This window comes from Barbus barbus (genome assembly GCF_936440315.1).
Source record: "Barbus barbus genome assembly, chromosome: 27".
In the NCBI taxonomy this organism is placed as follows: domain Eukaryota; kingdom Metazoa; phylum Chordata; class Actinopteri; order Cypriniformes; family Cyprinidae; genus Barbus; species Barbus barbus.
In genome coordinates, this window is record NC_136755.1 from 8,506,588 (window position 1) to 8,530,230 (window position 23,643).

The following is a 23,643-nucleotide window of genomic DNA, read 5'->3' on the forward strand; positions in this document are numbered from 1 at the left end:
CATGGCATAGATATGTAACAAATTACAGAACGATTGTGCAAGCTTCTAGCCAAAATATTAATATCTTATTGGTTTGCCGCAGTAACAATTTTAGTAATTATGATTGGGTGTAAACCATGTTATATGGTACAATTTTACGCAAGGAAACGCATAACAGCTGGTTGACTAATATGTGCTTCCCTGAACGATAAAAACTTTATTTATTATATTATTACACATTCATATTTTATTATATGAATTCCTGAAGGATCTCATGATAAATCATGATTATAACAGGTGTTTGACTGTGGCTCCATCTACAGGTAATGCGTTTAGTTTTATTTCATGGAAGCGCAACAAGAATGCCAACTTTCCCCATTTTGATAGGATGGGCTATTCTTATGAGTTTTATTATTTTATTTTACACAATATTATTTAATAAAAATTAACAGATTAATAATAAAAACACATGTGAGAGTCGAGAGACCTGTGATTTTCTGCACGTTTACGAATGCACTTTGTCCAATAGATGGAGCAGTTACACAACAGATGGTTTTTAGAGCCATCAAGCTGGATATCAAGATACCAAGAAGTATCAAGATAATACTGAGAAATACTTATAATCTAATAAAATCTTCTGTTCTCGTTTTGTTTCATATAGGGTTGTTTGGGATTCAACCTGTTCTTACTATCTTAAAATAGTTATTTCATTTAGCCTGTTTATATAAAGATAATACACTGAGCTTCTATTTGCAATTAAAACAATTTAATTTATAACAAAAAAGCTCTCTCTCAGAATGTCGGTGATATGCAAATAAAAATCATACACATGCACATTCACATTACATTACAGTCACTACATTCATCACTGGATCAGTATGTCTGTTGCTAAATGAGTTTCTGCATGGCCCATGAGCCTCTTTGTCTACAGGGGTGCTGTGTCTTTGCATGTCTCTCCACATGGGGTCCCTCAGCTCCAGAACCAGACAGAACAACAGCCATGGTTCCCAGTGGCTTTTCAGATGTTTCCATGCTGCAGGCCTTCTCTCAAGAATGCATTGTACTTTAGCCTTGGAACAGATCACAAAGTTTCTGAAGAGTTTTGCATCGTGGTGCAAGAAGAAATGCTGCGTGACTGAGCTGTCACTGAGCTAGACGTGATCTTGAATACTAATGCTAATGTCACCAGTAGTACTCATATTAAAACTGATGGTATGGTATATTAATCCAAGTTTTGTGTAAAGACAGATTCCCTTTCCTCAGCACTGTCAATGCCCTCTGAACTCCGTATTGCAGCTGTTATTCATCTCTCACAAGTGTGCAATTTTGTGCTGATATTTGTAATAATTTCTGATTGATTTGATCACATTATGAAGTTCAGAAATGTCTTGTTTGATTAGGGAGGTCATATCCGTCATTCAGTGAAGGATGTCAATAATGCAACTGATTTAAGTGCATTTTTCATGAGATTCAGTGGCATTTAGGTTGACATTAGACTATTTACATTCTTAAAAAGACTAATTATGTAGAATCCATAAGCAATACAAGCTTCAACAGTGTTCATCTTGAAGTGGAACCCATCACTGTGTTTTGCCAATTTGCCACAATAACGCTGTTTCAGTCCCAGTGTGTTGCTATGAGTGTACGCACTGTGACCAATGAGCTTTCCGAGTAACTTAAGAAACATTTTCCCTCTGTCACGCATTTCTGTCGACTGAACCGGCGATGCCATTCATTTCTGAACTAATCATTTTGAGTGGGTTCTTTCTTTTTCAGCCAAAAACAAAACGGCGAATCGATCCGCGTTCGTTCAGACCTTTCACTCACTGAAATATCTGAAGCTGTTGCTGAAGCCTGGATGAAGTGGATATTTTTACCTACAATCAGTTTAAACAAAAGGCCACTTTTGATTATTTTCACACAATTGTTTTAATGTCCGCTGCGTTGTTTTTCAGTTTAGTTTTCCTATGTGATGTCTTTGACCATTGCATTGCGTTTCTGTGGTTTTTAACGTATTCAATATTAACATTACCTTAAAACTTTGATCATTTGGTCTGAGGACTGTCTCAAGTCGTATAGAAGTGTGTAATAGTTACCAAAAAAACATAATTCATAATTTATGAATTCATACATATTATATTTTCTAATTAAGAGCATTTATTATTGGCTGTGGTTTAGATTCTGAGTGAAAAGTCGTTATTTTATCTTTTATCAGCCACAGCTTTGAAACCAGCTGCCTAATATTGTGTAGGTCCCCCTCATTCTGCCAAAACAGCTCTGATGCACTGAGGCATGGACTCCACAAGAGCTCTGAACGTGTTCTGTGGTCGCACCAAGACATTTGGCAGCAGATCCTTTAAGTCCTGGGGCCTATAAGGTGGGGCCTATATGGATTGGATTTGTTTGTCCAGCACTTCCTATAGATGCTGAATCAGATTGAAATCTGCAGAATTTGGTGACCAAAGAAACACCTTGAACTTTTTGTTCCTCAAATCATTCCTGAACATTTTTCAAAACACTGCCTCCACCAGCCTGCCTTCTTCCTCATTCTTCCACTTTCTCATTTAAACAACACACATGCACCCAGCCACCCACTTGATCTAAAAGAAAATGTGATTTATCAGACCAAGTAACCTTCTTCTATTCCTCCATTGTCCAGTTCTGACGCTCACATGTCCATTGTGGCACATGTTCACATGCCACTGAGCTATGCTGCCCCGTTTGCAGCAAATTGCCATGTACTTTGTTCTGACACCTGAAGCAATTTGAGCTACAGTAGCTGTTCTCTGTGATCAGACCAGACAGGTTAGCCTTCACTCACCAGGCTGAAATCAGCCTGCAATGCATCTGGTTGCCATGACAACCTAAAGGGTCCATGCAGTTGAGTGACAGTGTGCCTCATCCAACAACTTTATCTAAATCTTGTAATTGACTGTCAAGCCCTAATAAGCTGATATGTTTGCAAAGTCTTTCTGTAATTGCTATGCTCTCCAAAATGTATTATGAAAATCGTCATATGTCTCACTGCCCAATGTTAGTCTTACCTCTGCTTACATCTTACATCTACTGAGTGGCATGCTGGAGAGGGGGTAGATCTAAAAAAAAAAATCAAAACCTGATTGGTTCCTAATGAGTGAACTGTACAATGGCAGTTTTTAAATAGTTTTTTTCAATGCAATTTAAAATATGCATGATTTTTAATGTACTATTTTATTAAAGTACATTTTAAAACATGAACAATTTTAAAATGTTTATCATTTGTTGTTAAAAAGCATTAAAAAGTTTTTTATTTCCATCTTATGCGTGAATTAGTAACTAAGCTGATCATTTATTCCTTCATTTTAATTTTAAGTGTCAACAGTCCTCAATGTGTTGATGTGAAACACGTTATTTTAACTCTCCTTGCTGTATTTCATTAAAATCAAAGTGTTAAAAGCTTATACACAACATGTATATTAATATTTCACTGATTGCTTTATGCAAAATAAATGTTTTGATGCATACCATGTATACATATGTGGTAGATAAGAAAATAAGGAAATGATAAAAAGCTTTCATATTATTTTTCTTCCAAGGTTAGTATCCCCTTTTAACAACACACCAATGTTTAAGCAAAATAATGCTACACTAACAGTTACAGATTAACATAGCCTACAAATTAATGTGGTTTTATAAAGTTACACGAGAAATCATGATTGTTGACTTTTGCTGACAAATAATCAGGAATATCAGGTATCCAGGTAAAATGGAAAAAGATGACACTGTTCATTTACCTAGTTGCAATCAAACCCCCTTCACCTGCAAGACATTCTGCTGCCATGAGCAAAATTTTATGAAAACAATTTAATCGCATCAGTATTATATCATAGCAAGTTTATTACACGTTTCATTTGAGTGATTCTGAATACGCAAAGTTGAAAAAAAAAAAGAATATATATATATATATATATATTCATATACAAAATTAATGATTCTGAGTACATAAAGTTAATAAAAAAAATGCATGTACAAAATTATATCATCAAATATATAATTGCCTCTAAGTGCTTATATAAATGGCTTTTTAGTGATTTTACATCATTATTTTACTATTTACATTGCTTGTGTATATGTGGTCGCCAGATAAGCATTAATACTCCCAGATGCAGAAATCACTGCCTCAAACCAAGGAGCCAGAAGCTACCAGGGTTTGGCAGCCTCTGAGGATGCAAAGGCGTTGAGGGACCACCCAAACACCAGATGCTAAGCTGAGGGGTGGAGAGACCTAGACTGGACACTCAGTGACAGCCGATGCAGAGACCTCTGGGACAGCTGTGGCAGGAAAGGCTTTCATAGGAACCTCTGGGACGGCCAAAAGAGGTCACGCTGACCATGACGTGTAGCTCTGTCATACAGACGGCTGTGTGAGGGAATCATTGCACTGTCCCTAGGCAAGTAATATCGGCAGACGCTAGCATTCCTGCCATAAGCCAAGGCGCCAGACGCTACCAAGGCTCGCCAGCCCTGCAAGATGCTAAGGCTCTGAGGGATCGGCACTCATGCCAGGCCACCAGACGCTAAGCTGACTTGAGGAACCCTGGAACTGTGGCAGTAAATAGTGCAAATAATATTTACATTTCATTTGCACTATTTAAATTTTCCTCTTTACGTCTTACTCGGCGACCTGGAAGAAAAATCTGGGTTGTTGGCTATATATACAGTATATATATATATGTTACAATTAGAAGAAATTTGACTAAAGATTTCTCCTTCTGTCACAATAAACAAACAACATATATAAACTTGCCATCATTCTTCAAGAACAAAAGTTTTTAGGAAAAATGTAATGTGAACATATCTTAAATCATTGTAGCTCAGTACCTTAAACCATTTGTGTAGAAGGATTTCCCTCAAATCAATCCGCTGGCTTGGGTTTTGCTGCAGGAGAGACTGAATCAGGTGGCAGCAATCTGTGCAAAAATGATGAAAGAGAGGAAGAGACGAGAGAGTCAGATTATTACTGTAATTGTACACCAGCTGACTTTGTATTAAGGTATGAGATTTGACTATTCTATACTGTACAGTCAGCTTAATGTCACGGTGAAACACTCCTCGTTGACAGCAGATGTGAGCGGCCATCGTTGCTTGTGCCGTGATGAACTGTGCTGTTTCCTCCTTGAAGATGCCACCGTGACGCCTCAAGTAGTTCCACAGATCTTCGCAGGGTGAGGGACGCTCCATGACCATGATGTAATATTTAGGCTGGTCCTGCCAGTCCAGCAGCTGAATGATCTCTGGAGCTATTGACAAGGATTAGCAGGCCAACCTCTAATACAAGTGGTGTAGGATGACCAGACTAGAAGAAAGATCACTGTTAGATGGAGGTGCTTCCCAAATAAGGACTTTTGTCGACAAATTGTCAGTATGTTTGCAGTAAAAAAAAATTATAAAACAGCAAGCATTGTATACTTACAATGTTGATGTATTTCATGTTCTTTGGCTTTCTGGCAATTTTCACAGCCACCTGTACAACATGATGAGTGCACTAAATGCACTAATTAAGACAAAACATTGCAGTTAAATATTGTAAGAAAATGACAATACCTCAAGGCCATCCTCCAAGCGTTTCCCTTCATAGATGGAGCCGAATCCTCCCTCACCAAGCGTTCTACCGATTTCATAACAGCTCAGAATGTCATCTGTTAAAAGATTAATAATTGTATTTGGCATGTCAAGCGCTGGCAGCAGTGTGTGTAATGTTTGAGTGTATGGCAGTAAACTCACCCTCAGTTGTCAAGTCCACTCTGCTGTTGTGAGCTGATTCTGGACTGACTGGAGCTGGAGGTCTTTGAACCTGCTGATCTGCAGGAGGAAGGACTTCAAGACCACTGGAAAGAGGCTCCTGAAGACCATGATCCTCTTGAGACCAGGCAATAGACTGTAGAGAATGATCTAAAGAGGGGAATATCAAACAAAAATGTGTTCCCCTAATTATTTAAATTCTCATTAATGGATACTCATGTGTGATGGTGTGGATATGTATGTAACACAGGGATGGGCAACTTCAGTCCTGGAGGGCCGGTGTCCTGCAGAGTTTAGCTCCAACCCTAATCAAACACACCTGTCTGTAACTTTCTAGTGATCTTGAAGACATTAATTAGCTTCTTCAGGTGTTTTTGATTAGGATTGGAGCTAAACTCTGCAGGACACCGGCCCTCCAGGACCGAAGTTGCCCATCCCTGATGTAACATATGATAATTCATGACACTTCATCCTACAGAACAGAACAATTCCTCTGATCAGTTTAGTCAATTAATAGTTACTCATAGAAATGGATGAAACTTATGCAGACTTTATGAAACATTCTCGAATGGCCTTTTTTTTACCCTCAGTGTTAATCTCATATATTGATGTCTGGTGTGAGCTGCTGCTCCACTTAATGGATTTAAGAGCGCAGCTTCTGAAAACTCTCCGTCCTCATCCTCTTTCTCACAGGCATCTCATTTTCCTCAGTAGCACTAACGGACAGATGTTTCTCAGCCGCGGTGCTGAGGGATGTTGGGGATGTACTTAGATGGAAATTGCTAGAACTCTGTTTTCTCTTCAGTGCCATGATAACAGTTTTTCACTTGGACTAGTAACTCTGTATCAGGAACTGCTAATGACAAACTGCGAAAACTCACACCTCAGTGTATTCTAACACGTATGACGTAATTAAAGAAGCGCACACGAACGTTCCATTTATTTTTTGTTACATCATCAAACTCTGGGCCTGTCCCCTGGGCATTCGTGCACGCGACAGGAGATATGTGCGTGAAATTGTCCCAGGTCAAAAGTGTAAAGTGTTAAACATTTTATTGGTGCAGAGATGAGTATGTGTAAAACAAAATGTTGCGTTAATTCATTTAATAGACGTTAATTGATAAAGAAAATCTATTCATGATATTATTTTTGACAGCATCTTCATTTTACAGAATTTTTATGCAAGTGCCTAAAACTTTTAACAGTAGCCTACTGTAGCTTTGCAGGAATGTTTCTTGAAGCATCTTAGAGATGTTGCCACAGTTCTTCTGGATTTAGTCTGTCTCAGTTTGTTCTGTTTCTGAATGTCATTCCAGGCTGGATGATGATCAGATCTCTGTGTGGAGCACTGGCTATTGTCAGACAAAAATCTCACTGGGTTATTACTATTAATGGCAAAAGGAATGTTTGGAAATGTAAACTGATATTTCCTACTGACACGCTACAGTAAAAGATAGAAATTACTGACTTAAACCCATTTTTAGAATGTGAAAATAGAGTTCTAATGATTTTGGCCACCACTGTATATGCCATTTCTTCCCATAAAGATAGATAGAAATGTATGAAAAATGACATCTGCTGATTTGGTTCTACCAATTTACTCTTTATTCTCTGTCTTTCTCTAGCAAGAGATGTTCCTCCACTGCCTCCTTCTGGAAGATGCCATTCAGGGAAGAGAGTGACCAAAAGAGATCTCTCTCACACACACACACACACACACACACACACACACACACACACACACACACACACACACATACACATACACACTTTTGTACATGCCATACATTTTTGCCTGCAAAGCACAAATAAATATATGCCCTTAATATTAGGACAACAATATAATAAGTAAGCAATGTCATATTTACAGAAGGAAACTTGGAGTTCAGTTGTGACTTTGGAGGTGTTTATGAAGGACATAAAAGAAGGAAAAAGTATCATTTTACGATTTCATAAAATAAAAAAACATAAAAATACAAATAAATCAGTTTTAAGTGTAGAAATTACATTTTAAAATGTATTTATTTATTTTTACAATCAACAAGTTCCATGTATTGATACTTAGGTCACTTTCTCAAAACTGTTCACAGGACAGCAGTCTATGTCGGTTAAACTGCGGATCATTTATCACTGCTTTGGCACAAAATGTATTCAATGACTGCATCTTTCAAATTACATGAATCCAACAGGCAATTTGCACATTTGTACTATTTTCAAAACGGTTACATTTACATTCAAATCCTAGCATTGTATAAAACAGCAGTTTGCTAAATGTGCAGACAGTAATACCAAACTGAAATATATTCTAAATCTAAAAATGAAATATAGCAAAACAATTAGATGTAGTTGATGTAGTCTTTCAGTTTTATTACCATCTGTACAGAAAGGGACACCTTAGTAATAATTTTGTAATGTAAACATGACCATGCAACATACACTGCAGTGAATTCTAACAGTAGAGAGTATCATTTGTGTTTTGGTAAAGAATTTAACAAAAAATTTACAAAAGAAAGCATTGTATAATGCCACCTGTTGCCATATGTGACAGAGTACTTGTTGTGTGACTAGCTTTGCTAGTGTTATGGAAGAATGAGTTGAGACCTGCATGAAGTGGGTTGTTAGTTTTAGTAGGCTACATTTTGAATTAACTGCTGTGCCAAGCTGGAAGTTGGTTGAGTTTTGAAATAGTGACCTAACTATTGAGAAATATGTCCTAAGTGATTGTAAAAGTCCGTAATAGACATTTAAAGCTGTTTGTTTTAATCATGTTTTAAAATGTAGCTAAATAAAACAACGAAACAGTAAATTAATAAATAATTTAGCAGCATTTTGTCCATGTACTAATTGCTTTTCTTTATCGTTTTGTCATGCTATTAAAACACCTTTTATTTCTCGCTTCTGGTGTAAACACCGGAGCTGGACTTTTCCAGAAGTCTCCTAGCAACCGCAGACGCCGAGGTGTCACTGTCTGTGGAAGTTTTACTCCAGCTCTCCAGAGATAAAAGTGCAGCAGTTGTAATGGACGTATTATCTGAAGCGAAGTCTAAACCGCTTTCCGCGCTGTCAGTATTCAGCTTTATACCTCCCAGAAGGACAGAGCCCAAAGAAATGCGATATTTCAACTGCAGCCCCAAGGTAAGAGGCACATTCAAGTCGTGTATCACTTAAACCTCATGTTTGTTTATCAAAACGCCATATTAAACGTTACTTCTAGTGATAAGAACTTTATATTCATGCCTTAAAATGGCTTGAATGTAACTCTACACCCTTACCTCATTATGAATATGCAAATTAGTCCCCGCCTCCATTCAATCAAATGTTTTTTTCATTAGATATAAAATATCAATCCTTGTGGCATTTGCAAACAAATGTTCAATATGCACAATAAATGTATACATTGTATGCCTATTAGTATATATAGTTAAAATGTAGTTTTACAATTTAAGATTTTTTATTTAGTTGTATTTATATTTTTATAAATGCTACTAATGACATTCATATATATAAAGGCTATTTTAACATCTAAACATCCTTTAGGTACACTGTAGATCAAAATACTGATACCAAATATGCTTTGGTACACATTTCCTAAAGCCAAATTTGTCTGTTTGTCTCGTACTATAGGCCCCAGAGAGGTCTCTGTATGACTGCTTACATCAGAGCACTGAGGACTATGATAACAAACTCCACCGTGATGACAGAAAACATGCCAAATCCCGGGGCCTGGACATCTTCAGTGAGGTGCGCTTCTTCCCAAAACTCCACAGAGATCCATCCATGTCAGCTCGGCACTCCATGCATTGCGTGTTGTTGTTTTTTAACAATGCTCTCTAGAGGAACTAGATCCCAATACATTTCATCTCAATTTCCCATTTTAGGAATCATCTAGACCAGCACCTGTTCTGTCCTCATCTGTGTATGGCCGATTTTCACCGCCGCAGCACAACTCAGAGAGGAGCTTTGCTCATGTTGCTCACATTCGTTCTGATTTCTACAGTAAGAATGGGATCACCTGGACCGTGGAGGAAGGCTATGGATCTGTGACACCCGTCTAAATGTGTCTCTTACACCTGGTCACATCTGTCACTGCACATTACAGTCAATGTCAAAACAAATGTCTGATGCTACAAGCAGAGCAGATTGTTACTAACATCCATACAATATAATATGTATTAATCACATGAATGTTTTTGATGTTACAGGATGAATAAAAAAATCTGTCAACATGCTCATGTCATAATTCATGCTTAAAAATAAGAAATTATGTGCTGCAATATTAATTTGATAAAATAATTAATATTAATTAGTCTTAATATATGTGTGTATACTGTGTATATAAATACACACTCATTCATGCATGTAGCTATATAAGAAAAAAAAGATTATATACAAAATATTAATATTTAAATATATACATGTGTATTTATATATACATAATAAATATACACAGTATAGATATATATTTTGTAAACAAAAACTTTTATTTTGTTTGCGATTAATCGTTCAACAGCACTAATATTAATGAATATTAATACATTAATTTTCTTCCTCCAAACAGCCCAAATTCTCATTATTATGAAAGTATGTTATAAATATAATTATATACAAGAAAATATATATAAAGGTATATATGCAAGCAAGAAAGGATATATATATAATTATAGCATTATCAATGAAGTACATTTTTCCAATGACTAGTTTCTATTATTTTTTATTTTTATTATATATATAAATTAAGTCTTTTTAAGCCTATTTAAAATTCATAGACAGAGACTTTCACATTTATATATAAATTTTAATGGATAACAAAATGATAGCATCAAAACATGGCCACCTTTGTTAATTGTCTTTATTTTATAAAATCTCTGCTGCTTTAAATTATGGATTGAGCAACACACAATTACAAGTCTGGGTTACACAGAGCCTCTTAGCCATCCATTACTTAGAAAGCAATGCAAATAATCTAGTGTATGTGGTGCAAACAGAACGCTATAGAGCTCCACTACAATAGGCCAACATTATATTGAACTGTACACGTTTTAATCAGGTCAATGACTGACTGGTGTGTGACTGAGGTTCAAGGCATAACATTCCCTTGTGATAAGGATCGAGTCATCTCAGTGTGAACGAAGAAGGTTTTGAGATCCCCTTTGCCCTTCACATTGATGATCCCTCGACAGGAACACATGTAGCCCAACATCTGCAAGATCCGACTCGTCTCCTCGGTGACCTGTGGAAGAAAGCACACTAGATGTGATCCACTGAAAAACCCATAAATAATTCAGTAGGCATGCGAGGTAAGTAGGTCAGAACAAGGATCGACCTGTATTTTCCCAAGCACCCCTGTGCTTTCCATCCTACTGGCTACATTCACAGAGTTCCCCCAGATATCGTACTGTGGTTTCTGTGCTCCGATTACTCCTGCAATTACTGGGCCGTGGTTTATTCCTGGCGAGAGAAAAGCCGGAAACATTTGACACATCCTGAATGTGTGATAAAGTCTGCACCACAAGGCTATTATGAGACTCTCTGCCAATTAGGAAAGGCAAACAAAATGTTCCCAGGTGTAAATGTGCTGACGAGCTTACCCACTCGCAGCTTGAAGTCATTAAAGGAATGTTTGTTGATGACGTCAAGCTTCCCCACCAAAGCAAATGCAAACTCCACCATTGTTCCAATGTGCATGTACTGCCGGTCGTGGTCCTTCAGAATATGAACAGGGCACTATCAATGGCACAAATTTCAGTATTGACTACACCCTGTCCCTGAGACTCTCAAGCAAGAAGCACAAATCAAGCTCTCAGCACCACAGGCAGGTTCTACAATAGGTCTAATGAGACTCAATCCAGTGTCATCTTTATGAGAATTATAATTTAGGACTGAACAAGAGCTCAAATTTGTACCTGCGCGTACTCTGGTCCAGGGGTCACATTCAGCCCCGTTGCAGCCATGTATGTGCTGCCAATCGTTTTGATTTTCTCCACGCCACTGAATTTGGGTTTTGACAGCAACTGTTGTAAACAAAAGAATTAAGAAGAGATGTTAATGTATTTGATCTCAGCAGACTAGATCTGATAGCAAGTATAGACTTCATACTGCCCATTCTACACTCTTTGTTGGCATCAGTGGTTTTCTGAAGAACCTTTAAAGGGTGAGTTCACCAAAACTTTTAATTCTGTTATTAATTACTCACCCTCATGTCGATTCAAACTCGTAGGACCTTTGTTCATCTTCAGAACACAAATGAAGATATTTTTGATGAAATCCGAGAGCTTTCTGACCCTCCATAGACAGCAAGGGAACTACCACGTTCAAGGTCCAGAAAGGTACCAAGAATATCGACAAAATAGTTCATGTGACATCAGCGTTTCAACCGTAATTTTACGAAGCTACGAGAATAATTTTTGTGTGCAAAAAAAGAAAAATTACGACTTTATTCAACAACTCTTCTCCCCCTTCATTATGGAGAGTATCACGACGCATGCGTGTGCTTTCTTTGTGTAATCTACATCCGCAGCAGCATGCGCATACGGTGTTTACATGCAACTCAAAGCACACGCATGTGTTGTGGTACTCTCCAAAATGGTGCTAGGGTGACGTGGAGGAGAAGAATTGTTAAAGTCGTTATTTTAGTTTTTTGTGCACCAAAAGTATTCTCATAGCTTCATAAAATTACAGTTGAACCACTGATATCAGATCATTTTAGATGTTCTTGGTACCTTTATGCGTCGTGAACATGGTGGTTACTCTCTATGGAGGATCAGAAAGCTCTTGAATTTCATAAAAATATCTTAATTTGTGTTCTGAAGATGAACGAAGGTCTTGTGGGTTTAGAACGACATGAGGGTGAATAATTAATGCATTAATTAATTAATGAAAATGAATAATTTTCAATTTTGGGTGAACTTTCCCTTTAACATCCATGGAACCTTATAACTATGCAGAAGGTTCTTTATAGTGGAAAAAAGTTCTTCAGATCATTACAATGTTCTTCACACTAAGAACAAATGGCTTTGTTAAAAGGGACATAGGATGCAAAATTCATTTTACTTGGTGTTGGCATATAAATGTGTCTTAGCAGTGTGTGGACACAACCACGCCACAAAGATTCAAATACATTCACTTCTTTTTTTTTAATCCCCCAAAAGCCTAAACAGTCTCAATTATCAAGCCCACGATTGCTGACGGACTGTCCCGTATTAGCATATTTCCGCCCTCAGCCAGTTGTAAGCCATTTTCTCCACGCTCGAGCAGCTGTAGCGACGACAACATTTCGTAAGCAGTGCAGATGTTTTGTAGTTGGATGTAAAAGTGAACAAAACAGTCTTCATTTTCTCCCGACATCAGAGCCACTGAGGAAGCTGTGGATTAGTTTTGTTTTTGATGGTCACTTGCCACCACATACACAAAAAAACAGAAGAGAGGGTTTGGGGTGAGCAGTAGCTCATTATCATTTAAAGAGACATGCACCAAAACGGGTCACTATGAACAGAGCTGTTTTTGACAAGGCAAGAAAGGGTGTTGATTTACATGACCGTTAAGGAATTTTAACCAAAGTATATTGCAGACATTTCATGAACACCCAAAACAATCATACCAACTTGTGGAAAATGGGAATCCGCTGCACCCTCTTAGGAACTGCTCACTGTGAAAGGTTCTTTGGGGAACCCAAAATGGTTCTGCTATGACACTGCAGTGAAAACGCCCCTTTGTAACCTTTATTTTTAAGAGCGTAGGCACACAGACACACTGCTGTGAGCATGTGATATATACGCTGCTGCTGCAAAAATATGCATACATAAATCCCGTATAAGAACTAGACAGGTGGTGCTAGGGGAAGTGGGGGGTTTTAGAGGAACTCTGATAGTGCTGAAAGACCATCTTACAGCGAGCACTGAACCAGATTATTTAAATGTTAAACAAGCATCTTATTGGCTGCAGAATCAGCAGAGGCCAATCAGCTTGTGCCATGTACCAAATGATGTGATTGCTAGGACTTGCTTGATCAGCTTGCTCTGTCTAGAGTTGTATCTGCAGCCTTTAAAAAGAATAAAAAGAACATGAAAACTAGTATGATTTCATTTATATAAGTAAAACTCTGTGGCCGTTATTTGATCCTTTGTTAGGACCTGTCCCCCTTTTTACTGTTACTATGTCAAGCTTTTAAACTAGAACTTAGTTCTGCTATTAAAGTAAGTGTTACATAATTGCTCTTATCTCAAAAGCCAGTCTTTTGACTAGTCTGATTCACTTTTCTGCTTATTCTAGCCAAGAACCGCCCACCTAAACTGGAAGAGACCGTCACATAAAGTAGCCAGAGTTCATTTTATTTTTATGTGCCATTTATGGGTGGATTTATCTGAAACTGCTGATACCACAAAGACTATTTTTTCAAAGGCATAAGTTTTCTCTATGCAACTTTTAACATGACGTGCTATTTTTAGATAATTTATTAAATATTTTGTTTAAAACTATCCAAAGGATCTAAGCAGGCGTACATTGCATAATATCAGTTGCTTATCTGGCAGTATGTCAGTAACATTTTTAAGGCAGGGCTCAAGGGAAGGACCAAGTTATTGCAGATGGCATTTATATCTTCCCAAGTACTTTAGTGTAGCTTTCCACAGCATCTGAAATCAACATTGGGTTGTGTCTGTGAGTTTACCTCATCAAAATCTGCTATAATCTCATTAAGGAGCCTGAGACACTCCAATCCCTCCTTATTAACGTCAGATTCTGTGTAAAATTCCTTGAAGTCTGGGATGGAGGCGAACATCACACACACCAGATCGTACGACTGATGGTAAAGATCCTGTCGGAAATATAGCATACAAAAATATATCTGGTGATAAAGACACAAATAGAAGCATGTTGACTGGTGTTTTCAGACACTTGGACGCCACTCACTTCATTTTTCCAGTTTCGCCCCAGGAAATGTTCTGCCACATGGGCAGGAAGTACATTCTCCAAAAGCACCCGGTTCAGGTTCTCCATGGTCTCAATCTCCTCACACTCCTTCTTAAACTTGTTCCTCCACAGGAAGTCTAACCTACAGTAATATTCATTCTGTTACAAGAGGACACAGAGGTAAAGAGATGGTACACATCTGATCACCATATGTGGCTTTCAAGATGACAAAGAAAGCAGAATCAAAAGCACACAAGGACAGTTCATCTTATAATTTTATGGATTTTTCTTGCATAAAGGGCTGCTATCATGAAAAATTGCTTCAATTTTCTCTGAGTTGTAGCTTTGTGTTCCAGCAGACATTCATCATGAAAAAGATTTCTTGAATCAGTGGAAATGGCACCTTGAAAGGCATTAAGTATGCACTGATAGTCTTTCTCACTCGGTCTTCTCATATTTACTTTTACTTATTTTTGTCTGGTTCATTGCTTTGGAGAAAAATCAGTCCTCGGCTTACCTATCACCTGATCAACACGAACACTGCATTACTTATAAATTAATTCACCTAACTGCACATTTCAAATATAGAGTTCTTCAGACAGGCCTATTATCTAGGGACAAATAGCATCGCGCAACAGAATTAAAAGCACACAGTGAAAAAATCTAGTCTGACCCACGTCCGACCTGTAGAGATAGTGAAAAGGTTTCAATACAGACTGCAAAATATACAATTCTCTCCATATTGTACTGTGGAAAAACAATTTCTTATAGTGGTATTTATTAAATGCTTTTTTGCAGGAAAGCTTTATGGTATTGTGCAACCAGAGGCTGATGAGTGCTGATAATAACTGAAGCCAAAGAAATTGGAAACTTTGAGCTTCATTGTTAAATGACTTCTGAAAAGTTTTCACATTTCAAGGTGAGACGTGAATGTTTCTAGATAAGGCTAATATCTATTATTAAAATATAACTGGATTAACATTCAGGGATCTTATACAACTGAATCAACTGAATAACTTTAATTAAAAGAAAGTACTACTTAAGTTAAGCTCATTCTGCCAAATACCACACAATAATGATGCACTTACAATGATAGTGCATTCTGGAGATGTAAAAAGTAGAAATGTGATGCTTTTCTTTTTGTTCAAGGGCTTTTATTAACTCTTCCATGAAAATGTGTTATGTGTGCTGAGTAAATTAGTTTAAATTGTCATTTCAGTGGTGAAACTAAAACTTCATGCATCACTGCTGTAATTCCCGTGGGTGGATTTTTCTCTCCAAGTACCTCCGAGATCTCCAAATTAAAGTGAATCTTAAAGGAATAGTTCATCAAAAAATGAAACTTGACTCACCCTCAGGTCATGCAAGATGGAGATGAGTTTGCTTCTTCGTGGGAAGAGATTTATAGAAATTTTGCATTACATCACTAGCTCACCAATGGATCCTATGCAGTGAATGGGTGCCGTCAGAATGAGAGTCCAAACAGCTGATAAACACATCACAATAATCCACAAGTACTCCAAACTCCAGTCCATCAATTAACATATTTTGAAGTGAAAAGATCCATGTTTGTAAGGTCTTTAGAAATGAAAAGCTGCATGGTTATAATAAACAAATCCATCATTAAGGCATTATCACTTCTGGCCAAAATACCAGTCTGTAATCCATAATAACGCTTCCTCCAGTGAAAAAGTAAATTTTCTGTTGTTCTCTCACATTTAGAGTTGTTTTGGACTGTTTTTGCCTATAAATGGTGCTTGATCTGTGCATATTTCTCTCCTGATTCAGACACAATAAATTTTTCACGGGAGAAAACAATATTATGGACAGAGGACAGTTAAAAACATCTTAATGACGAATTTGTTTCTTACAAACATGGAGCTTTTCACTTCAAAAGATGTTAATTGATGGACTGGAGTGATGTGGATTACTTGTAGATTATTGTAATGTATTTATCAGATGTTTGGATTCTCCTTCTGATAGCACCCATTCATTGCAGTGAATCCAATGGTGAGCTATTGATGTAATGCTAAATTTAACCAAATCTGTTCTGATGAAGAAACAAACTCATCTACATCTTGGATGGCCTGAGGATGAATACATTTTCAGCAAATTTTAATTTTGGGGTGCACTATTCCTCTGAATTGTCACATGCGGATCAGTGGATCTCACTACAAAAAAACTCTTTAGATGAACCCCTCAATAACAAAAAGCAAGAATGATACCAGTGTTAAAGCTAAAAATTTCAGACTCACCTGTCTGGCCAGCACAAGCAAAGTGACGAAGAAAATGAACAATGACACAGAGCCCATGGTCTTCAAATCTTTAAGAACACCCGGCCTGAGGGGGAACAGACAGAAACATACATTTTAAAAGTCAAGAGGACACAAAAATGAAAAAAGTATTGTATCTAGAGTAGGATATGTGCTATTCTGACTTCTCAGCAATACTGTGTCGGTCTAACCATATTCAGATTCATTATGTCATAGGCATGTTGTATTGGCATAAAAGAGGCCAATTTGACCCATTACTTAATCTTAATCCATTCACAAATGCTCAATGAAGGCAAGGAAAGGGGAAAACAATAAAAGAAACAAAGAAAGAATAATACCACATGAAAAAATAATTATGAGAGAAATGCAGTAGGCTGTTGTTTAAAAATGTTTTGTTGTCCTACACTGTCAAGTCCTCCAAAAAGACTAATCCAAACAAAGCCTGCCATCTCAGCAGCAGCACCTGTCACTCATAATCCCTGGAGATACTGAGAGACCTACTGGAAAGAATTGCCTCCACACATTTACCAGATGTATCTATGTGGCACAATTCTTCATTCTTTTACTCACTGTGTGTGTTTTCTGCTAAAGAAGTGTCATCTACAAATAAATATATCTACAGATTTTTTGTGACAACTTTTTGGGGCCACTATATGTGGGAGCATATGGGAGTCCAGTACCGGTTTGGATGCTTGGTCTTGTAGAGGGCCATGCTGTAATCATCCAGTATGGAGGCGTGGGTCTGAAGAATGATGATATTATAACCCACTACAGCAGCAAGCATAATTATCATCTTCAGCTCATAGTTTATCCTCAGGAACACGGAGCATGAGATCAATCCCAGAATGCAGCTGTAAATGAAATACTGCCAGGGCAGAGACAGCCAGTCAGATTCACATCTGTACATTCATCACGGCCAATCAGTATCAATGAAAAGAGAAATATGAAGCTTGGATTTAAATGCTAAGTATTTAATAACAGAAGCCTGAAATATTACAAAATAGACGTTACTAAGAAATGAAAAAAGTCATATACACCAAGAGTCTTTTTTCCCAACCAATGTACTGTATCATTCTAGGAAAACGCTTGAGGATGTTTTTGTCCAACATCTTGATATCTGTAGAGATCTACAGATATACAGTCATATATAGTTCTCAGTGCATAACCATATTTTCAGCTGTGAAATGTCACTACAGAGTCGCCATACATTATCACCCACAGTATAAAGTGACTTATTATATACTGATGCAAGCGTGAGACAAATTGGTTTATCTCATGACACTCATAATTCAAAGACAGATACAAATAATTTTTTTTAAACCAACATCTCAACAGAGGATTTACAACATGTTTTCATGTGGGTCTGTAAATAAAAGGTTATACAGTTCACTCTTTTCTGAGAAGCAAATTACCGAGATTTGTGGGCAAAAGGCATGCGATAAGATTTGTTGCAACTTACTGGCAAGTAGAACTTGTTGTTTGAGGAGTCTGTGGTTTGACCATATGGATCATCTATACTGCTGTTGGAAATGTTGAGTGGAGGTGATGGTACCATCCTGTCTCCGCCTAAGAAGAACTTAAAACCCAACAGATGGAGAAAACAAAATTTAGAGCATTACAGCAGAAAGACACCATCATTCTTAGCTAAACACATCTGTTGCATTTTGTAACAAATATGTTTCATAGAAGTTCATAACACTTTTTTTTTCCACAAGTGCAAAATTCAACAAAAATCAATGAGCTGCAAGCAGATGGGAAAAGCAGAGATGACCAGCTGCCAACTTTGGCAGAATAGAAGCTTCTGTGGACACAGTTTTTGTCCAGTTGGTGCAGGATTTAATTGAAAAGATGCTGAGATGTTTGAAGCATGGTGATCTGTGGTGACTACTTAAGTTTGTTTATTATAGAAATACAGTGGACAAAGAATGTTTTGACACTTAAGCCGCAATTACAAATGCGTGGCTGTCACGACAAGAGAACAAAATATCGAAGTTCTAACAAGCCTAGCTGAACAGTGTAACACTTGATCTTAGATGCGTGAAACCAAAAACCCAAGTATTCAGTCACATTCCTTTTGTGTTTCTCTCCCACAGGGACAGCCAATCACTTGAGCTCAGGGATAACATCATTAGATCCATACTGGACCAGAGCCCTAGTACTGTGACGCTAACCACAATGATGAATCCAACCAGACAGCTGACACTAATTCTGCTCTGCCCTTTACTGTGAACCAATACAGATTCCACAGCTAAAGCCCTCCAACTGGGCCAAAAACTGGTGAGTGATTTATCAGCCAACTGTCTAAATGAATGTGTCATGTAATATATTTTGTAAATACTAATAGGTTTATGTATGCTAGGAATGAAAATTTTGCACCATTTAATAAAGAAGATAACTGGTCTTTATGTCACCTGTCTTATGTTGCACTCTTTGACCAAGTAAGTCACCTGATCTAAGGTTTCAAAGCTCGGCATGATAAGAGCTGAACTGTACCACCAAACAGTGTCTATATCACATTAACTACCTGAGGTTCCTCAGGGTTTGGTACTTGGTCCCCTCCTATTTTATATACAGTATACACAAAACTGGGACTTCTAACATAGCTTTAATAGAGTAGGGATATTTTGTAATATTATTTGGGGAGAATATCCTGACATAGGTCTTTTAGGGCACAGGAGGTTTGAAATACTAGGCAAGAGCAAGATTTTTGTATTACCCTTATTTCTAAAGAGTTTCCTGAATTACTGAACCATAAAGCCAGCGGGCTGTTCACGATATTGGCATAACCATAACAAAGCAAGCACAGAATATTTATCTTATTGAAAATGCTCAATAATAACAAATTATATTTGAATCTAATAAATGTCAGTCATTTTAAAAGCAGTCCAATCTAGCTGATAGACCAGTTATCAAGTAGTAGTGATGCTCACCATGTTGAACACGGCCATGACTAGGATAAGTGCAGTAGTTGCCATGGTGAGCGCAAGTCGTATCCAGGGCTTGTTGGTGATGACTTTAGAGGAGCCGGGGAGCCAGGGCATTGTGCAGGAGGCTGCTTTGCCCCATTGCTACGGCAACAAGAGAAAAGAAAAAAACAAAAAAACAAGCTTAACTCCCACCAATGTCATTAGCATATCTGCTTCTATTCCAAATGCTCAAGGTTATGATTGTGCCCCACAAGTCAGAGACACATAAATAAACATAACTTCATACTGAGTGAATATATAACAAACAAAGCCATCTATATCAAAGAGGAAGTCAACATGAAACGTCATTCACAATCCATTTTACTTCCATAATTTCCATAAAAATGCAATTGACTAAATTAAGGCCTTCTGAAACAGAACTGGTACAGTTTTCCTCCCCCTGTAGAGTCTGACCCGCCTTGGACCCCAAAAGTGATTTCATAGGCTGAAACAACTTTTTCCATTGTTTGTGTTTTCAATTATTTTCAATAAGATTACCGTTTAGCATAGTAGCTTAGCATACCACTATTTACTGGCAACCGATTTTCGAGGCTTTTGAAAGAGAAGTGAAGGCCAAAAGGGACCAACGTGGCTGTTTTGCAAAGAGAAAACAGGTGGTTTTGGAATGACATGTGGGTGAGTACATACTGACAGAATCAAATCCCTGCCTGAGTTTCAAAAACATTTTTATCTGAAATAGGACTTTGTGGCCTTGAAGAAACTGAGATTTGTTTGTCAAACTCACCTTGTACTGATTGCGGTACTAATGTAATGTTTGTAGAGGCCGTGTTACCTTTAGTGACTCAGTTAATGCTTCATTGTCAGGATGAGTATTAACGGAGCTGCAGTGGAACAGCATTTTACAAAACACTTAACCTAGACCCTGTGCAAGAATGCTTTGGGCTTAAATCAAAAAGAAGTAAAAGAGGTAGAGGAGCTAAACAAAAAAGGCAGCAGCTATTTGCACTAAGTGACCTATCGATTCTAAGTAAGTCGATTGCACTAAGTAAGCTATAGATTCTATTTACACTGATTTAAAATAAGATTGTCTGCTATTTATATTACTTATTGCAAATAGTGGCAATTATCTGCACCTCAGTATTGTAGTACATTATAAAACAGTACACAATAATAACGTATTGAGTGTAAATGATAGTTTTAATTAAAATTATTAAATGGATGCCACCTTATTGGGACAATAAGGCCCTCCCTAAACCTACCCTAACCCTACCCGATACTTTATTTTCACCTTTTTGATTATTTCCCTCATTTTTATTGAAAATAAATGCCTTTCCGATGCAAAATGAGATTTGAAAAGGGAGAAAAAAAGATCGGCAAAAGGCAGATTCGAACTCTGGTCGATAATGTCAAAATGCATGCGCCTTATCACCTACGCCACTGAAACTGACACTGAATTAGTGTCTTTTTTTAGTGTTGACTAATCCAATCACACATTAGTGGGCGGAGTTAGTGTAACTAGCCTTTGCCAACGAGGTGGGCTATTTGCACTTAGTGTGAATAGACACTCCGAACAAAAAAACCCTCTCACCTGTCAATCACGCGTTAGTTACATCAACTATACAAAAAATAGCTTTCAGTATTTAAACACAGCACTTCTACTGGATAACCTTAACCCCTCTTTTATATTTGTAAATCTGTGGGCCGAATGTGAACTCTAACATCAGATAAATGGGAAACAAACTGAGAAAGCCTCTTAACTAAATTCTATAGAGCTCCAGGCACTTATGACTTTGACAGTTGTCTGTGAAACCAAAAGAGAGTCCTACCATAAAAGAAACTCAAAATGTGAGTGCCAGAGCTTTATAAAAATGACCCTCACACCAGCAATCCCCAATCCCACGAGGACTTGAGTTTACTGCATGAAAAAGAGACAACAAACAGTCTTTTGACACAAAAACAGAAAAAAAGTTTTTTGGACTAACGCAATGTCACCATTCAGTGTGGCCTATTTTTTATCATCACGAATTCTGAACCTTCAACTGAAACTGTTTGGTTAATTAATGGACAAATCAAGTCGAGCTGGTGGGCATAAAAACCCTTCAAATTCCTTGGAAGGTCATGTCTTCTAAAAATATAAAATTGATGCCTCAATATACAGAAAAACAGGTTACATTGATTATAGTAGGAATTCCAGTGAGTGTATGGCTCAGTCTGTCACCCCTCCCCCCAAAATTATATATTTTGCATACAGAAATTGAAGCTTATTTTTAAATCTAATAATTATAGCATTGTGACGTTTTTGCATTATGACCCCAAATTCTGATGAGCATTTTTCTCAGTAGTTTTCAGCATTCTCAAAGGTCATACTACTATAATACAACGATTTTGCACTTTAAAAGAAAAATAAATGTAAATAAAAATGAATGCAGTACAACAAATACTAACGTGATGCACACTGCTGTTCCAAAAAATTTGGGGATGGTAAGATTTTTATCTCTTATGCTAAAAAAGGCTGCATTTATTATACATAAAATAAATTTATTATGATTCTTTGACAGTTCAAAAGAATAGCATTTATTTGAATTATGAAGTAAAATTATATATTTTTGAAACAAAAAGTCTTACTGAACAGTAGTGTATAAAGATCATTTAAATAATATTTGCTTGAAAATAATGTTACAATACAGTAAACCTTAACGGTTATAAAAATAGGCTTAATTTTCTTGGGTGGGGTGGAATATGACCAGAACATGTTCTTTCAGATTCCCAGATTTCCCATGAGTGAATATACTGGCCTTTGAATATTGAATAAGCCATTTCGCTCTAAGCTTTCATTATATATTAAGAAAGAAAGAGCAGGAGAAAGAAAATAGAGAGACATACAGCTGACATTTACTTAAGCCATTTATGTTCCACAGGTCCAAAGTAGCTGGTAATTTGATTATAGACGACGCTCTCTAAGAGCAGAGAAAGTGTGTTGTTCCTCGGGTTAAAACAAGGAAATTTCAATCTTGTTTTGATATTGTGTTTTTTCCTCCAGGTATGGCATTTTCTCTAACAAGATGAGGGTCTCAAATGTGCAGAAACCTCAATTTATTAAATGGCATTTCAGTACACAGTAGAAAATGGAAAAATATGTAACATGTCAACATCTGACTAGACTGAACAGACAAGCCAAACTGCCTCATTCACTGACAATTCACTCCCAAAGAAAGCTACTTCATATTTACTTTTACAAGTACGAGCACCACTTACCAGTATGTGACCAGCAAAACAAATGGCGAGGATCAAGGCGAGCAGCAGGAAGGCCATTCCGAATGAAATTCCAAGGACGGTGGTTCTGTGAGAGACAAAATCATCAGAGATTCTCCAAAGCATACATACTCATCATCTGTGTTCGCCTGCTATAGTTTGTGTCCCACATGACCCTTTGGCCGAATTCGTTCTTGTCCCTTTTAACATCTCATATCACATCGGAACGGCATTTATTTTCAATAAAATTTAAGGAAAATAATTGAAAAGTTGATAATGAAGTATTGGGTTTAATAATATGAATAAAACTTATAATTTACACTCAACATGTTATTATTTCATATGTATTACAATACCGAGGTGCAGATATTTGCCATTATTAGCAATAAGTAAAAATGAGCCACTTTAACAGTGTAAATTGAAGCTATGGCTGTTTGCACTTACTGTAAATAGCATATCGGTAACAAAATACTGCTATTTTCACTTAGTGTAAATAGAATCCATTGCTATTAGCACTTAGTGTA

General features: G+C 37.2%; 2 protein-coding genes across 4 annotated transcripts in view; one reads left to right on the forward strand and one right to left on the reverse strand.

Moving 5' to 3' along the window:
* Nucleotides 1-8,121: 8,121 nt before the first annotated feature.
* On the forward strand, nucleotides 8,122-9,989 carry cfap90 (cilia and flagella associated protein 90). The gene is made up of 3 exons (XM_079380923.1): nucleotides 8,122-8,895; nucleotides 9,385-9,501; nucleotides 9,639-9,989. The coding sequence occupies exons 1-3, from the start codon at nucleotides 8,779-8,781 to the stop codon at nucleotides 9,813-9,815; spliced, it is 411 nt and encodes a 136-aa protein (XP_079237049.1). The 5' UTR covers nucleotides 8,122-8,778; the 3' UTR covers nucleotides 9,816-9,989.
* A 548-nt stretch (nucleotides 9,990-10,537) lies between these two features.
* adcy2b (adenylate cyclase 2b (brain)) overlaps nucleotides 10,538-23,643 on the reverse strand; it is a gene marked incomplete at its 5' end in the record, with an annotated part of 81,952 nt that continues 68,846 nt past the window's right edge. For 2 of the 3 annotated variants that reach the window (XM_079380933.1, XM_079380934.1), the window contains 11 exons: nucleotides 10,538-10,990; nucleotides 11,084-11,208; nucleotides 11,349-11,463; nucleotides 11,664-11,771; nucleotides 14,426-14,572; nucleotides 14,668-14,826; nucleotides 16,923-17,007; nucleotides 17,621-17,805; nucleotides 18,400-18,516; nucleotides 19,871-20,008; nucleotides 23,123-23,207. In XM_079380933.1, coding sequence (XP_079237059.1) covers nucleotides 10,838-10,990; nucleotides 11,084-11,208; nucleotides 11,349-11,463; nucleotides 11,664-11,771; nucleotides 14,426-14,572; nucleotides 14,668-14,826; nucleotides 16,923-17,007; nucleotides 17,621-17,805; nucleotides 18,400-18,516; nucleotides 19,871-20,008; nucleotides 23,123-23,207 — 1,417 coding nt within the window. In that variant the 3' untranslated portion in view covers nucleotides 10,538-10,837. Of the gene's footprint in view, nucleotides 10,991-11,083; nucleotides 11,209-11,348; nucleotides 11,485-11,663; nucleotides 11,772-14,425; nucleotides 14,573-14,667; nucleotides 14,827-16,922; nucleotides 17,008-17,620; nucleotides 17,806-18,399; nucleotides 18,517-19,870; nucleotides 20,009-23,122; nucleotides 23,208-23,643 lie in introns of all 3 variants that reach the window. The other variant, XM_079380932.1, reaches the window with a different exon arrangement.

What these genes read in the sequence shown, in the direction of transcription:
- cfap90 (XM_079380923.1), top strand. Translation starts at nt 8,779, where the DNA reads ATGGACGTATTATCTGAAGCGAAGTCTAAACCGCTTTCCGCGCTGTCA. An exon ending in ATTTCAACTGCAGCCCCAAG is followed by an intron (nt 8,896 to 9,384) that starts GTAAGAGGCACA and finishes CTCGTACTATAG; the next exon opens with GCCCCAGAGAGGTCTCTGTA. An exon ending in GCCTGGACATCTTCAGTGAG is followed by an intron (nt 9,502 to 9,638) that starts GTGCGCTTCTTC and finishes TTCCCATTTTAG; the next exon opens with GAATCATCTAGACCAGCACC.